General features: G+C 58.2%; 2 protein-coding genes across 2 annotated transcripts; both read left to right on the top strand.

The window, feature by feature from the left end:
* The first annotated feature begins 4,481 nt into the window (after positions 1–4,481).
* Positions 4,482–5,868, top strand: LOC136536222 (uncharacterized). Its single transcript, XM_066528588.1, has 3 exons — positions 4,482–4,511; positions 4,597–5,069; positions 5,304–5,868. Exons 1-3 carry the CDS (start codon positions 4,482–4,484, stop codon positions 5,866–5,868), a joined length of 1,068 nt encoding a protein of 355 aa, XP_066384685.1.
* Positions 5,869–6,072: 204 nt separating this feature from the next.
* Positions 6,073–7,136, top strand: LOC136536223 (uncharacterized). Its single transcript, XM_066528590.1, has 4 exons — positions 6,073–6,159; positions 6,405–6,669; positions 6,740–6,856; positions 6,934–7,136. The coding sequence occupies exons 1-4, from the start codon at positions 6,073–6,075 to the stop codon at positions 7,134–7,136; spliced, it is 672 nt and encodes a 223-aa protein (XP_066384687.1).
* The last annotated feature ends 8,288 nt before the right edge of the window (positions 7,137–15,424 follow it).

Genomic DNA, 15,424 nt, shown 5'->3' on the forward strand with positions numbered 1-15,424 from the left:
CAATCCCAGATGGTGATGCAAAGAGACACAAGGTTTACACTGGTTCGGGCAATTGGTGCCCTACATCCAGTCTGAGAGATCGATCTTGTATTCCTTGCACCGAAGTGCTTGTAGTAAGGGGTTACAAGCTGGGTGAGAGAGGGAGCTAGTCACAGGTCTCGACGAGGAGTGATGCGGACTGCTTGAGATGTTGCTCTCAGGCAGTAGGGAAGTGTGCGTGTTACAGAGTGTTGCTTTGGTGGGTGCGTGTGTTCTCTCTAGAAATGGCCCAAGTCCTTTCCTTTTATAGTTGAAGGGAGGACAAGGGTAGTACGTGTGCTAACTATACAGCGTCGTGTGAACGGAGGCGGCATGTCCAAGCCCTATAGCCTTTTCCTATGGTGGCGTGGTTGTCGGAGTGGTCCATCCTCGAAGCGCTGGGGCGACATGCTGGTCACATCCGATCCTGTGCGTCATGAGAGCTCTAGGGCTACCTCGAAGCGGGTGCGGCGGTCAGCGTGCGGGTTGCCATGGATTGACTGCGTGCGAGGCCGAGGCTCGGTTGGTGCCGAGGTCGAACCGTGGTGGGGGTCTCGGTAGACGTGAATCTTGAGATGGCCGAGACCCTGACGTAGAGTGCCGAGGCTTGGAGGGAGCGGTCGATCTGGTACGCTGGTTCGGAGGCAATGATAGTCCAGGCCAGACTTCCCATGCCGCGCTGTCTTCGGGGCGTGTGTTACGGGGCACAGTGTAGCGCCAGCCCTGATTGTGGGCACAGTGCCTAAACATAGTGGTCAGTAATCCCCACCGCGCCTTGTCTTAGCTAGTATGGCATTGATGCGACTTCTTGTCCCGTCGGCCACTCTGTGGTGTCGAGCCGTCGTTCGGCTGAGATTGCGGGAGTGGTTGACGCATTAATGGGATGTAACATGCTATCGGGAAGGCTGGTCGAGGCGGGAGCGACGGGTTATTGACAAGCCAGCCTCAAGCGATACGAAGAATAGCTGTCTTGTTCGAGGCTGGACGCACGGGACCTCAGACAAGACGGAGATTGGGATCCTTGCCGAGGCCTCTCATGAGAGGCCTCGCGTGAGGCGGAGATTTTGTCAGGGTGTCGAGACCTCCTGTGCGAGGCCTCAGGCGAGGCGGAGAGCTAGTGGGTCACGATGGGGCTGGTGATGAACCCATGGATTACCTTCTGGCTTTGTTGTTGATGGAATTTAAGTGACTCTTTTGGTGGATGCTCGGGGTACCTCATTTTATGGTACCCGACAGTAGCCCCCGAGCCTTAGGGGGAGTACGTGCACTCTCCCTAAGGGTTTGTTGAGACTTGGCTTGCAGCCGCTCCTATAGGGATTGTGTCTCGCTTCTTGAGGTTTCGGTGGATGCGAGCGAGCGCACCCGCCGGGTGTAGCCCTCGAGGCCCTAGAGGAGTGGATTTTACTCCTCTAGGGGCTTTTTCGTGCTTGAGTGAGGAGTTTTTATTGTATTTGCCGAGCCCACAAGTGCGAGTTCGGGTCGCGGGGTTTTGGCAAGGTTGCAAGGAGAGCCCCCGAGCCTCTGCACCAAGCAAGAGGGTGATCAGGGGTGCCCCTAACTTTTTACGTGACCCTCATGCTTCCTTTTTGCTCGGAAGGAGGGGTGGAATGTGCTAGGCTACCCTCAGTGGGCATGAGAGGTGGTACTTCTGGTGAGCTATTATCAGGTAAGTCCGAGTGGAGGCCCGCACCCCATTCGCTTGGGGATGGCTAGTGGTCCAGAGATGCACTCCAAGGGTATCGGAGGGTTTCTCTAGTGGGTGCTGAGGCCGTTTGTTGGGCCCCGGTGGCTCGGTGCCTCCCTACGGTGGGATCCCATTCGAAGACCTCCCTGTCGGTCTCGAACATGACTTAGGATGCCCTGAGCGATTGTTTGCTCGGGCCTTGGCCATACGTGGGCTCGCCCATAGTCATCCCTGACTCTGTTGCCCTGGGGCGGCTGTTGAAACCTCAGGGGGCCTAGCCTTCGAACCCCTAGACATAACGGGCTTGGTGCCCTTTATTGTGTTTGTAACGAAACTTCTAGCACGGGCTTAGGCCGTTTGTCTTTGTCTTGGGTGCAGGAGGAGCCCCTGAGCCTCCACCCGGAGCGAGAGGGCGGTCAGGGGTCCCCCTGCCTTTTTTGTTTGACCCTCACATATCCTTTTCGTTCGGACGGAAGGGGTTGTTTGCCGAGCCCATTCGGGTAAGGTTGCAGGAAGAGCCCCCTAGCCTCTGCACGGAGCGAGAGGGCCATTGGGAGTTCCCCTACCTTTTTGTATGCCCCTCGCGCGTGAGGGTTTGTTTGCTGAGGACCCTTTGGGTGCGAGCCTAGGCCGCTGGGTCTCGGTAAGGTTGCAGGAAGAGCCCCCTAGCCTCTGCACGGAGCGAGAGGGCCATTGGGAGTTCCCCTACCTTTTTGTATGCCCCTCGCGCGTGAGGGTTTGTTTGCTGAGGACCCTTTGGGTGCGAGCCTGGGTTGTAGGGTCTCGGCATATCTACAGGAAGGGCTCCCTAGCCTCTGCACGGAGCGAGAGGGCCGTCAGGAGCTCCCCTGGCTTTTTGTATGACCCTCGCGCTTCCTTTTCGCTCGGAAGGAGGGGTTGTTTTGTCGAGCCCCCTCGAGTGCGAGCCGGGGTTGCTAGGTCTCGGCAAGGTTGCAGGAAGAGCCCCCTAGCCTCTACACGGAGCAAGAGGTCCGTTAGGGGTTCCCCTGGCTTTTTGTATGACCCTCACGCTTCCTTTTCGCTCAGAAGGAGGGGTTTAATGTGTCAGGCTACCCTCGGTGGGCACGAGCGTTGGCACTTCCGGTGAGCTGTTATCGGGTAAGTCCGAGTGGAGGCCTGTGCCCCATTTGCTAGGGGATGGCTAGCGGTCCAGAGATGCACTCCAAGAGTACCGAAGGGTTTCTCTAGTGGGTGCCAAGGCCGTTCGCTGGGCCTTGGTGGCTTGGCGCCTCCCTACGGTGGGATCCCATTCGGAGACCTCCCTGCCGGTCTCGGACATGACTTAGAGCATCCCGAGCGTTTTGCTTGCTTGGGCCTCGGCCCCGTGTGGGCTCGCACGCGGTCGTCCCTGACTCTGTTGTCCTGGGGCGGCTATCAAAACCCCTAGGGGCCCAGCCTTCGAACCCCTGGACCGTAATAGGCTCAGAGCCCGGTTCCTTCATCTGAAAGGAATAGGGCAGGGGGGGAATATCTTCCCCATCGGCTCGACAACGGCTGGCGCGCCTTTTGAGGCGGTTTTCTGGGGAGACAGAACGACGCCTGCTATCGTAGTGGTCGGGCACGACATGGTGGATGGGACATAACTGTTCCCATAATTAATGAGAAAAAGGTGGGCACATGGGCGGTCAAATCGGATCGGGGTTAACCACGCCGGATCCGAGGGAAACTTCCCTAATTTCATTGCCCGTCCGTTTCGCCTTTACCCTATATAAATATGCAACGAGCCTTGCCCCTCCTCACCTTACCTTTCCTGTGTTAGTTCTGCCCCCATCGAGCCGTCGCTAGAGCAGCGGGCGCCAAGAAGAAGAAGGGAGAAGGGCGAGCCAGAGAGAGAGAGACTCACCACCGCATCCGAACCCTCCACCGCACTCATGGCCGGCGACATCGTTGTCATCGAGGCAGACCCTTGGGATCCGTCTGACATCACCGTAGAGATGCTCTAGTTGCTCGTCGACAACGGACTCCTTCGTCCAGTGATAGACCCCAATAGGCCGGAGTGGATCGCTCCGTCGAGCGAGCCGGAGCCGAGGCCTCATGACGGCTATGTCGTGAGCTTCGTCTCCTTTCACGAGCGCAGCCTCGGCGTTCCGGTGGATCGGTTCATGTGGGCGCTCCCGCACTACTATTGCGTGGAGCTCCACAACTTCAACCCCAACTCCATCGCGCAGGCAGCCATCTTCATCGCTGTCTGCGAGGGGTACTTGGGGATTGCTCCCCATTGGGAGTTGTGGCTCCATCTCTTCCAGGCCGGGCACACCACTAAGCCGACGGGCACGTCGGGCATGAGGAAAGCGGTGAGGGCCGGCGGCTGCACTCTCCAAGTGCGTCAGGACCACCAGCACCTCTACATCCTGGCCCAGCTCACGTCATCCAATCATCGATGGTACACGAGCTAGTTCTATCTTCGCAACGACGATGGAGGACTTCCCCCCTACACTGGGCGAATTGTGGGGAGCTGCCCGGAGAGGTGGAAGTACAGCGTCCCGAGGGAGGATCAGCCTAAGCTACAGCCACTTCTAGAGGGGCTGGAGAGGCTACAGAGCCATGGCCTTACTGCGGCTGTGGTCGTGGCTGCCTTCCACCGCCGAAGGGTGCTACCGCTGATGGCTCGGCGGCGGCGCCTGTTCGAGATGAGTCCGGGTAAGCCAAATGAGGGCATCTAGATGTCCTCCTCCACCCTTTCCGATGAGGAAATTCTTCATCGAGTGGGGGAGATGGTGGAGGCGAAGCTGAGGGGCAGCAACCTGACCCCATCGTGATGCGCCCGTTGCGGGGGTTCCTCTCACTGGTAAGTCACGCACCGCTGCAGCCCCTGAGTCTTCTCTGTTTCTCCTTACTTCTTGTTCCCTTATGTGCGTTCGCCATTCCTACAGGGGATGAGGGACGTGCGCGCCTCTCTGCCGCCTGTCCCCGAGGACGCGAGGCGGTGGGCGATCAACCGGGTGCACGCCGAGGCGCAGAAAAAATGGAAGGATGCCAAGGCGACGAAGCGCACGAAGAAGATCCTCGTACGCAAGGAAGTGGACAAGCGCCGCCGCCAGCAAAAGAAGGATGGCCTCCTATTGGAGGAGTCCCCGTCACCATCGATATCGACGGATGCCTCGGACAGGGATGACGAGGGCGAGACGGGGCGGGGTCCCCTGGACCATCTCCCTGACATAGGGGAGGCGGTGCCTGGAGCGTTGGCAAGCAGCCCAGCGCTCCCAGGAGGAGGAGGAGGAGCTACCCCAGGGTCGGCGGTTGCCCACCTCGGGGCCGAGGCCGACACGCCCGAGGAGCAGGCATTGGGCAAGCGTGCCATTAGCCCGATGGGCTCGGCGGCAGCGGTGGAGCAGGTGGCAGCAGGGCAACGCAACTACCCCCATAGAGGACCGAGGGGGCGTCGGGGTCCGTCGAGGACCATCCGGTGCCGATGGACACAAAGGCCGTGCCTCTATCGCTGCCATCGCCTACATGGACAAGGGTCACCGTGGTGAAGCGGTTGCCGCCCCGCTCGAGGTAGGTGTATTTTTGGTGGAGTCACAGTGCTTTCCGTCCATTCTTTTGTCTTATGCTGACCTTGTAAACACTTTGTCCTTAGCCAAAAGCGGCCTACGGAGGTGCCTACCTTAGCGCCCCTAAAAGCGCTCAAGGTTAACCCTAGCTCCACCGCCCACTGGGTGGCGGAGGCACAAGCCGCCCTGCAACGTGGCGCGGCGTCGGCGAGGGCCGACCCGAAGGAGCCGGCCACCCAAGGAGGGGCTACCAGGGTGGCCCTGACAAAGGCGGGGGAGGGAGCACCTCTGCCCCATGATGGCAAGGCCCGTGGGTTGGATAGGGCCGAGGTTCCCTTGCCCGCGAAGGTCGCCAGGATCGAGGCCCTCGTGGTTTCACAGGCTAGGGCGACGGAGGCCGCGGCACCTAGGACCATCGAGGTCGCTGCGGCAGGCACTAGAGCCCCCACGACCGTCGAGGCCACAGTGGTGGGGGCCGAAGTCCCCGGGACCACCGAGGCTAACGTGATTGCAGCGAGGCTGTCAGCCCAGGAAGTGGAGACGAGGGCCGCGGAGGCCTCGGCGGCACCCTTGGTTCAAGGCTCGCCGTCGTTGCGGGAGAGCGCCTGGGAGGTGGAAGTTCTTCCGATATCCTCTGATGATACTTCCTAGGCATAGGAGATGGCCGGCGCTGAGGTGGCCGGTGTCGTGGAATAGCCGGTTCCAACCCCGAGTGAGGGAAGCTCGGCTCTCGCACGAGTACGACCCGAGCACCGCAGGTGGGATCACCCGCGTGTCCTATGGTAGAGTCGGGACGACCCTGGGGTGGAGCCTCTATTTGCCCTCGAGGACGCGGCCGAGGGCGGTCGCTGGGACATGTTCGAGCAGTACTGCCAGCTGGTGGAGCGGTCACTATGGACAGCGCTATCCATGGTGGCCAACGATTTGTCCGGAGTCGCCCAGGTTCGTGCTTTCTTTTCTCATGCGGTGGTCTTTTTCTAAGTTTTCTTTGTAGGCATTGACCCCTGTTCTATTTCCCCTAGGAGCTCGAGACCCAGTCCCTTAGGAAGTCAGTTTTTCTCTGGCGGGAGAGGGACATCTAGGACCAGCTTCAGTGGTAGAAAGGCCTTCTTACCGGTGCCAACGAGCTCCTGTTGGCGCGGAGCACAGAGGTGGAGGACCTCCGCCTTTGTTGTGCTGACGCAAAGGTCAAGGCGGCCACAGCTCAAGAGCAGCTCGCCCCTCTGACGGCGCGGGTCAAGGAGTTGGAGGAGGAGCTCACCCACGTGGCCAGTGATCGGGACGCCTTTAGGTCTCGAGCCGAAGAAGCCACGGCCTCGGGCAAGGCTCTTGCTGGGCAGCTAGGAGTGGAACAGAGTGTGCACCAGTTGACGAAAGGTGCTTTGGATGAGGGCCTTGTAGCAGCTAAGGCCACGCGAACCGAGGCTGTGGTTTGGAGGGGAAAGGCCGAGGGTGAGTCCTAGTCCCCTCGTTTTATTCGCTTTATCTTATGTTCGCTCCCTAACTTCATGGTGTGACGTAGAGCTGGGGAGTGAAGCTTCCAGGGCGGCTGAGGCTTCTCGGGTCGAGGCCCAGCGCCTGAAGGAGAAGGCCGAGGCCTCTCGGGTAGAGGCCCGACGCTGGGAGCTGAAGGCCAAGGGTGAGTTCCATAGGCTTCCATCCTTATTTGGCTTGTTTTTCCTCTCGTTCAACCCCTTTCCATTTCCTATGGTGCAGAGTCGGAGGCGGAGGTCACCCGGGCCACCGAGGCTTCCGTCGCGGTGCAGACGGTGCTCGAGACCGAGATTAGGGAGCACGACACGCTAAAGGGTGCCGCCCGTGCCACCTACGAGGCCCTGGTGGTCGAGGGGGTTCAGTTAGGTAGCTCCCTTGGGAGCCGTCTGATTGCGCTGAGTGGTCAAGTACGTGAGCGGCTCTGAGGAGCACTGCATACGGGCGTCAAGCGCGCACTGGCCGTCATCGCCTCGCACTACGTCGGTGTTGACCTCCAAGCCATCAGCAATGGCTACGTCTTGCTCGATGATGATGATGAGGCCGATGAGGTGGTGATGAAGCTGTTGGAGGTGGCAGAAGGCCCTGGCACAATGCTGGCAATGTTGTTTGAAGAGGAGGTGGTCCCATCCCCACCGTCTGCCGATGCTGGAGGTCCTGAGCCCTAACCTGGGCCCAAGCGGCCATGTAAATAGAGTAGGAATTAACTTTGTATTGTAACGCTTGTGGCCGTTGAGGCCTTTCTTTTAAAGTACTCGTGTTTCTTTAATCGTTTGTCTTATATTTCTGAGCCTCTGCCCTCTTGTTGTCTCTGATCTGATTTCTTTACAAAAAACCTCCTTGGAGCCTAAGCCGTCCCCTAGGCGAAAGGTGGTGAGGGAGCATCGTAGCCCGGAGGCTTAGGCCGTCTCACGACTCTACCAGCCTTCTGGCCCTGAGACATTCTTTTGGTCCTTGGGTTTTCCGCAACCGATTCGTCAGAGCGTGCTAGAGGGTTTGGCATAGGATTTTTTTTCGAAAAACGACTAAAAAAATGGTGCGTGGGACTTAGGGGGAATCCCCCATCTAGCCCTCGAGAGAGATTCGGTTCTATGGAGGTAGAGCTGAGTCTCCCTTACAGTGTCATCGTATTACCAAGACCAACGATAGGCTCGGGGGGGGGGGGTTTCTCAAACAACTAAAGAACGCTTTTCAATTGTATTCCAAAAAACAATATATACAATGCTTGGAATTTTAAGGGTAAAAGCAACGTAGCTGTTCTATATTCCAAGCGTTGGTAAAGATTTCGCCCTTCTCGTTGGCTAGCTTATAGGTTCCGGGCTTCAGCACTTGGGCAATGATGTACGGTCCTTCCCATGGCAGGGTCAGCTTGTGGTGACCCTTGTTGCTTTGCGCTAGCCTCAACACCAGGTCGCCTACCTTCAAGTCTCGTCTTCGGATGCGCTGGGCCTAATAGTGCCGTAGGGTTTGCTGGTATTTAGCCGAGTGTAGCAGCGCGACGTCTCGGGCTTCCTCCAGTTGGTCAAGGGCGTCCTCTCGGGTGGTGCGGTTGCTGTGTTTGTTATAGGCCTATAGCCTTGGGGAACCATATTCCAAGTCAGTGGGGAGGATGGCCTCGGCCCCATAGACTAGGAAGAAAGGCGTGAACCCCGTGGCTCAGCTTGGAGTGTTCCTCAGGCTCCAGATGACCGATGGGAGTTCGGCGAGCCATTTCTTGCCAAACTTCTTCAATCGGTTATAAATTCTTGGCTTGAGGCCTTGTAGGATCATGCCGTTGGCATGCTCTACTTGGTCGTTGGTCCTTGAGTGTCCTACGGCTGACCAGGCCACACGGATGTGGTGGTTGTCGCAGAACGTCAAGATTTTTTTGTCGGTGAACTGTGTCCCGTTGTCGGTGATGATGGTGTTAGGGACCCCAAACCTGTGGATAATGTCAGTGAAGAACAGCACTGCTTGCTCGGATTTGATTCGATTGATCGGACAAGCCTCGATCCATTTGGAGAAATTGTCGATTGCTACCAGTAGATGGGTGTAGCCCCCGAGGGCCTTTTGCAGAGGCCCAACCATGTCGAGCCCCCACACGACGAACGGCCACATGATGGGGATGGTTTGGAGGGCTAGGGGCGGGAGATGTGTCTGCCGAGCATAGTACTGGCATCCTTCGCAGGAGCGTACTAGCTTGGTGGCGTCGGCAACCGCCATCGGCCAGTAGAACCCTTGGCGGAAAGTGTTTCCTACGAGTGTCCGAGGCGCCGCATGGTGCCCGTAGGCCCCTGTGTGCAAGTCCCAAAGCAGGGCTCGGCCTACCTCGGCGGTGATGCATTGTTGGGGGATACCGGAGGGACTTCGTATATACAATTCGTCATTGTAGAGGACGTAAGTCTTGGCTCGCCGCGCAAGCCATCGGGCTTTGGTCCTGTCACTAGGAAGCTCCCCCCGATCAAGCCAATCAAGGAACGGGATTCGCCAGTCCGCATCCTGGTCGGTTTGGGGAGGCTCGGTGTTGACTTCCATGACCTCAGGCTTGGTCGAGAGAGTCTCGGCAGCGGATGGGGCATCGAGCCCTGTCGTGGGTTCGACAGGTGAGCCCTCCTCTGCTACCAAGATGTGGTCAATGGAAGGTTTGTGGAGGTCCCTGGCAAAGACGTTCGGGGGGACCAGAGCCCGTGCCGAGGCCATCTTTGCCAGTTCATCGGTGGCCTTGTTGTACTTCCGCGCGATGTGGTTTAGTTCGAGACCATCGAACTTGTCTTCTAGGCGACATACCAACTGGCAGTACGCCTCCATTTTGGGGTCGAGGCAGTTTGACTCCTTCATAACTTGATCGACGATGAGCTGCGAGTCGCCCCGAACATCGAGACATCGTACCCCAAGTTCGATGGTGACTTGCAAGCCGTTGACGAGGGCCTCGTACTTGGCCATGTTGTTGGAGGCAGCGAAGTGGAGCCGCACCATGTAGCGCATGTGTACTCTGAGGGGTGAGATGAAGAGGAGACCCACGCCTGCCCCGGTCTTCGTCAGAGACCCGTCGAAGTACATGGTCTAGCATTCTGTCTGGACTTGAGCAGGTGATAATTGGGTGTCGGTTCACTTAGCCACAAAATCAGCCAAGACCTGAGACTTAATCGCTTTCTGAGGCGCAAAAGTCAAGGCTTCCCCCATAAGCTCGATAGCCCACTTGGCTATCCTACCTGAGGCTTCCCGGTTATGGACTATCTCCCCCAAGGGGAAAGACGATACCACAGTCACTGGGTGGGACTCGAAGTAGTGACGCAGCTTGTGCTGGGCCAGGACTACGGCATAGACCAGCTTCTGGATGTGGGGGTAGCGTGTTTTGGTCTCGGAGAGCACTTCGTTGATGAAGTAAACAGGTCGTTGGGTAGGTAGAGCATGCCCCTCTTCCTGCCTTTCTACTACTACGGCAACGCTAACCACTTAGGTTGTTGCGGCGACATAGAGTAAGAGGGCCTCATCCCTGGCCAACGGTACCAAGACGGGAGGATTGGTGAGCAGCGCTTTGAGCCTGTCGAGGGCTTCTTCGACCTCGAGGGTCCAAGAAAAGCGCTCGGATTTTCTCAAGAGTCAGTACAGAGGCAAGCCTTTTTCATCGAGGCGCGAGATGAAGCGGCTCAGGGCGGCAAGGCATCCCATGACCCTCTGCACTCCCTTAAGGTCTCTGATTGGTCCCATGCTGGTTACGGCCGAGACCTTCTCTGGGTTGGCTTCGATGCCGCGTTCTGAGACTATGAATCCCAAGAGCATGCCTCGGGGGACCCCGAACACACACTTCTCGGGATTGAGCTTGATGCCCTTCTCTCTAAGGCATTTGAAGGCTATCTTCAAGTCGTCGATGAGATCCTTAGCCTTTCTGGTCTTGACAATGATGTCATCCACATAGGCCTCAACGATTCGCCCAATGTGGTCGCCAAAGACCTAGGTCATGCACCGCTGGTACGTGGCCCCTACGTTTCTGAGGCCGAAAGGCATAGTCACATAGCAGTACATGCTGAATGGGGTGATGAAAGAAGTCGCAAGCTGGTCAGACTTTTTCATCTTGATTTGATGGTAACCAGAGTATGCATCGAGGAAAGACAGGGTCTCGCACCCCATAGTGGAGTCAACGATCTGATCGATTTGAGGTAATGGGAAGGGGACTTTTGGACAGGCTTTATTCAAACCGGTGTAGTCTACGCACATCCTCCATTTCCTATTTTTCTTCCTAACTAACACAGGGTTAGCCAACCACTCCGGGTGGGACACTTCCTTGATGAACCCGGTCGCCAAGAGTTTCTGCACTTCCTCGCCGATGGCCCTATGCTTTTCCTCGTCGAATCAGCGCAGGTGTTGCTTCATCGGTCTAGAGCCGGCTCGGATGTCCAAGGCATGCTCAGCGACCTCCCTCAGTATGCCCGGCATGTCCGAGGGACTCCATGCGAATATGTCGGCATTCGCACGGAGGAAGTCGACGAGCATGGCTTCCTATTTGATGTCGAGGGTGGCGTTGATCCTCAGCGCCTGGTCGTCAGGGCAGGCGGGGTCGACTAGGACGAGCTTGATGGCCTCCGCAGGCTCGAACGCCCCTGCACGATGCTTGGAGTCAGGCGCCTCGCCACCAAGTTAGTCGAGGTTGGTAATGAGGGTCTTGGCCTCTACGAGAGCCTCAGCGTACTCGATGCACTCGATGTCACAGTCGTATGCATGTTCGTACGTGGACTCAATCGTGAGGACACCATTGGGACCCGGCATCTTGAGCTTGAGGTAGGTATAGTTGGGGACTGCCATGAACTTGGCATAGCATGGCCACCCTAGGATGGCATGGTAGGTTCCCCTGAACCTGACCACCTCAAAGGTAAGGACCTCCTTGCGGTAGTTGGAGGGGGTGCCGAAGCAAACGGGAAGGTCGATGCGCCCGAGGGGTCGCGTGCGTTTCCCTGGCACGATGCCGTAGAAAGGTGCGGCGTCGCCTCGGAGCCTCGACCGGTTGATTTCCAAGAGCTCTAGGGTGCTGGCATAGAGAATGTTGAGGCCGCTGCCTCCGTCCATCAACACCTTAGTGAGCCGAGTGTTGCCCACGATTGGGTTGACGATGAGCGGGTACTGCCTGGGATTCGGGACATGGTTGGGGTGGTCATCTTGATCAAAGGTGATTGCCTCCCGAGACCAGTCGAGGTACCGGGGAGTGGCCACCTTGATCGAGAAGACCTCTCGGTGTTCCCTCTTTCGCTGCTGTGCCGTAAGGCACGCCGAGGGTCCGCCAAAGATCATGAAGGCATTGTGTACCTCGGGGAACCCGTCGTCCTTGTCATCGTCCCGGTCGCTGGTGCCTTTCTGCTTGGCATCATCATTGGGGAGTTCGAGTCTAGCGTAGTAACGCCGCAGCATGGAGCAATCCTCGAGGGCGTGCTTTACCGGGCCCTAGTGGTAAGGGCAGGGTTTCTTAAGCATATCGTCGAAGGGCCTGGGGTCCCTAGGGCCTCGGGGATTCTTGCGTTCTGCGACCACGACTAGATCAGCCTCGAGGACGGCCCGCTTCCCCTGGCGATCCTTTTTCTTTCTTTTGGGGAGGTGGGGAACCGAGGCCTCAAGGGCCTCATCCCTCTGCTTCCCCTTAGCGTCGTTCTCGGGGAAGATGGCCCCTATAGCCTCTTCGCCCGAGGCGAAGTTGGTGGCGATGTCGAGGAGCGTGGCATGTTTCGGCCTAATTCTCGAACCAAGTCTCAGCAGGTGGTGCCAGAGAGGAAAGCCTGGACGATCTCTGAGTCACCGACGCTGGCCAACTTGGTGCACTGTTTAGAGAAGCGCCGGATGAAGTCTCGGAGAGACTCGTCTGGTTTCTAGCGATAGCTCTTAAGGTCCCAAGAGTTTCCAGGGCGCACGTATGTGCCCTGGAAATTCCCGATGAAGATCCTAACCAAGTCGCGCCAGTTGTGGATCTAAGAGGGAGAAAGGTGCTCGAGCCAGACTCGCGCCGAGTCTGACAAGAGCAAGGGGAGGTTGGGGATGATGAGTAGGTCATCGTCTGCGCCACCTAGCTGACAAGCCAAATGATAATAGGCAAGCTAGAGTTCAAGATTGGTCTTGCCGCTATACTTCGTGAGGTTGGCTGGTTGTTGAAACCGGGCTAGGAACTGAGCGTTGCGGATGGCCCTGCTAAAGACCCGAGGACCAGGCGGCTCAAGAGAAGGACTATGATCCTTCTCACTATCATAATGGCCACCTCAGTGTGGATGGTAGCCCTGGGTGGGTCCTTCATTATCGTGGCGTTGTCGCCTGCTGACCACCTCATGGTCTGCCTGCACCTCGCATTAGTTACCGAGGCGGTCGAGCCACCCGGGGACCCCGTGGGCTGTTGGCGCCCGAGCGGGCTCGGGATGAACCGAGGCCTCCCTATCCTACCGATGCGGTGCCGAGGGGAGGTCCGAGGCGGCCCCACGCCGCCAAGAGGCGGAACTCTCGGCCTGTTGCACCGCGGCGGTCTCGAGGAGATCCCGGAGCTCGCCGCGAACCCGTCGCCCTTTCGTGGTAGAGGGCTCGGGCATCGCGCGCACTAGCATCGCTGCAGCCATGACATTCTGGCTAGCGTGATTGAAGGTTGGGGGACGATCGTCCCCTTCGTCGTCGTTGATGCGGTGGTGCACATCATGGGCCCACCACCGGGCTCCTCCGCCATCACCACGGCCCTGCTGCTCTTGATCGAGAGTGTTTCAGAGCTGTTGCAAAAGGAGTCGATCTTGCTTGACCTTGGCCTGAAGCTCACGGAGCTGCTCTAGGTCCAGGCGTCGAAATTGTCCGAGGGCAAGGTTCTCGTTCCGTGCTGCTGGTGGGACAGTTCGTGAAGGTGTGGCATCTCCCGTTCCCTGATGAAGCGAAGTACGGTTGCCTACCCCCTCGTCCTTGTCGCCTGTGCTTGGCATCCCAAGTCCGATGTGGAAGCACTCATGAGTGGGATCGTAAGTACCTTCATCGTCAGAGTCGGAGTAGCCAAAGCAATAGTCACTTGCGGCCAAGAAGCGGCGCATGGTTTCGCGGTCATGGAGGTCGGAGAAATCTGCTCTAGCCCATGCCTCGTCCTCCTCCGAGGAGTCGGCATGGGTGTGGGTCGACATGGTGGTGTCGAAGTCGAGGGCGAAGTGCTAGCGGCGTCCTGAGAGATCCACGTGAGCGGAAGTGTAGGCGTAAGCATAAGAGGCAGTGGCATTTCTCAACCCAAAGGGGTATGGAGATGGTGCCGTCGCCTGGCTCTACTCCGCCGGAGTTGGCCCCTCAGGGAGTGGTGGAGCGGAGCTTGATGTCGGGGCGTCGCTGGGTGCCACCGGCGTTTTTCCCTTGTCTAGGCTCAGGCTAGACAGGTCCCCACCCAGGGACCTTGCGCCAACAGCTAGTCATAGGATACCGGCGGAGAGCGGCGAGTCACCCTGGGTTCGCATAGCATCGGGGTGATCCTGCTCGCGTCGTGCCCGGCGAGCGCGGCGAGAGCGGCCGCCCGGGCGCCGCCTGCGCCTGGGCTATCGGTGCGTGACGTCATCGTCGACAGGCGGGGCTCGGGGTGTGAGGAGTACCATGTCGTACTCGTGCCCTAGAGACATGAACTCCAGGCTCCTAAACCAGACCACCGTGCCGAGACACAGCGGTCGTACGGGGTCTGCCATCCGAAACTTGTTGGGATGACAAAACTGACACGTAGAGGCCCCTACCTGGTGCACCAACTGTCGGTGTTTCAGACCGGGGGATCCTCAACCAACTAGTAAATTTATACCGTGTGTTCCCGATCCCAGATGGTGATGCAAAGAGGCACAAGGTTTATACTAGTTCGGGCAATTGGTGCCCTACATCCAGTCTGAGAGATCGATCTTGTATTCCTTGCACCGAAGTGCTTGTAGTAGGGGGTTACAAGCTAGGTGAGAGAGGGAGCTAGTCACAGGTCTCAACGAGGAGTGATGCGGATTGCTTGAGATGTTGCTCTCAGGCAGCAGGAAAGTGTGTGTGTTACAGAGTGTTGCTTTGGTGGGTGCATGTGTTCTCTCTAGAAATGGCCCAAGTCCTTTTCTTTTATAGTTGAAGAGAGGACAAGGGTAGTACGTGTGCTAACTATACGGCGTCGTGCGAACGGAGGCGGCGTGTCCGAGCCCTGTAGCCTTTTCCTATGGCGGCGTGGTCGTCGGAGTGGTCCGTCCTCGAAGCACTGGGGCGACGTGCTGGTCACATCCGATCCTGTGCGTTATGAGAGCTCTAGGGCTGCCTCGAAGCGGGCGCGGCGGTCAGCGTGCGGGTTGCCGTGGATTGACTATGCGCGAGGCCGAGGCTCGGTTGGTGCCGAGGCCGAACCGTGGTGGGGGTCTCGGTAGACGTGAATCTCGAGATGGCCGAGACCCTGACGTAGAGTGCCGAGGCTCGGAGGGAGCGGTCGATCTGGTACGCTGGTTCGGAGGCAATGATGGCCCGGGCCAGACTTCCCATACCGCGCTGTCTTCGGGGCGTGTGTTACGGGGCACAGCGTAGCGCCGGCCCTGATTATGGGCACAGTGCCTGAACATAGTGGCCGGTAATCCCTGCCGCACCTTGTCTTAGCCGGTATGGCGTTGATGCGACTTCTTGTCCCGTCGGCCACTCCGTGGTGTCGAGCCGTCGTCCGGCTGAGATTACGGGAGTGGTTGACGTATTAATGGGACGTGACATGCTGTCGGGAAGGCTGATCGAGGCGGGAGCAACGGGTTAT

The sequence above is a fragment of the Miscanthus floridulus genome, chromosome 2 (assembly GCF_019320115.1).
Source record: "Miscanthus floridulus cultivar M001 chromosome 2, ASM1932011v1, whole genome shotgun sequence".
Classification (NCBI taxonomy): Eukaryota; Viridiplantae; Streptophyta; class Magnoliopsida; order Poales; family Poaceae; genus Miscanthus; species Miscanthus floridulus.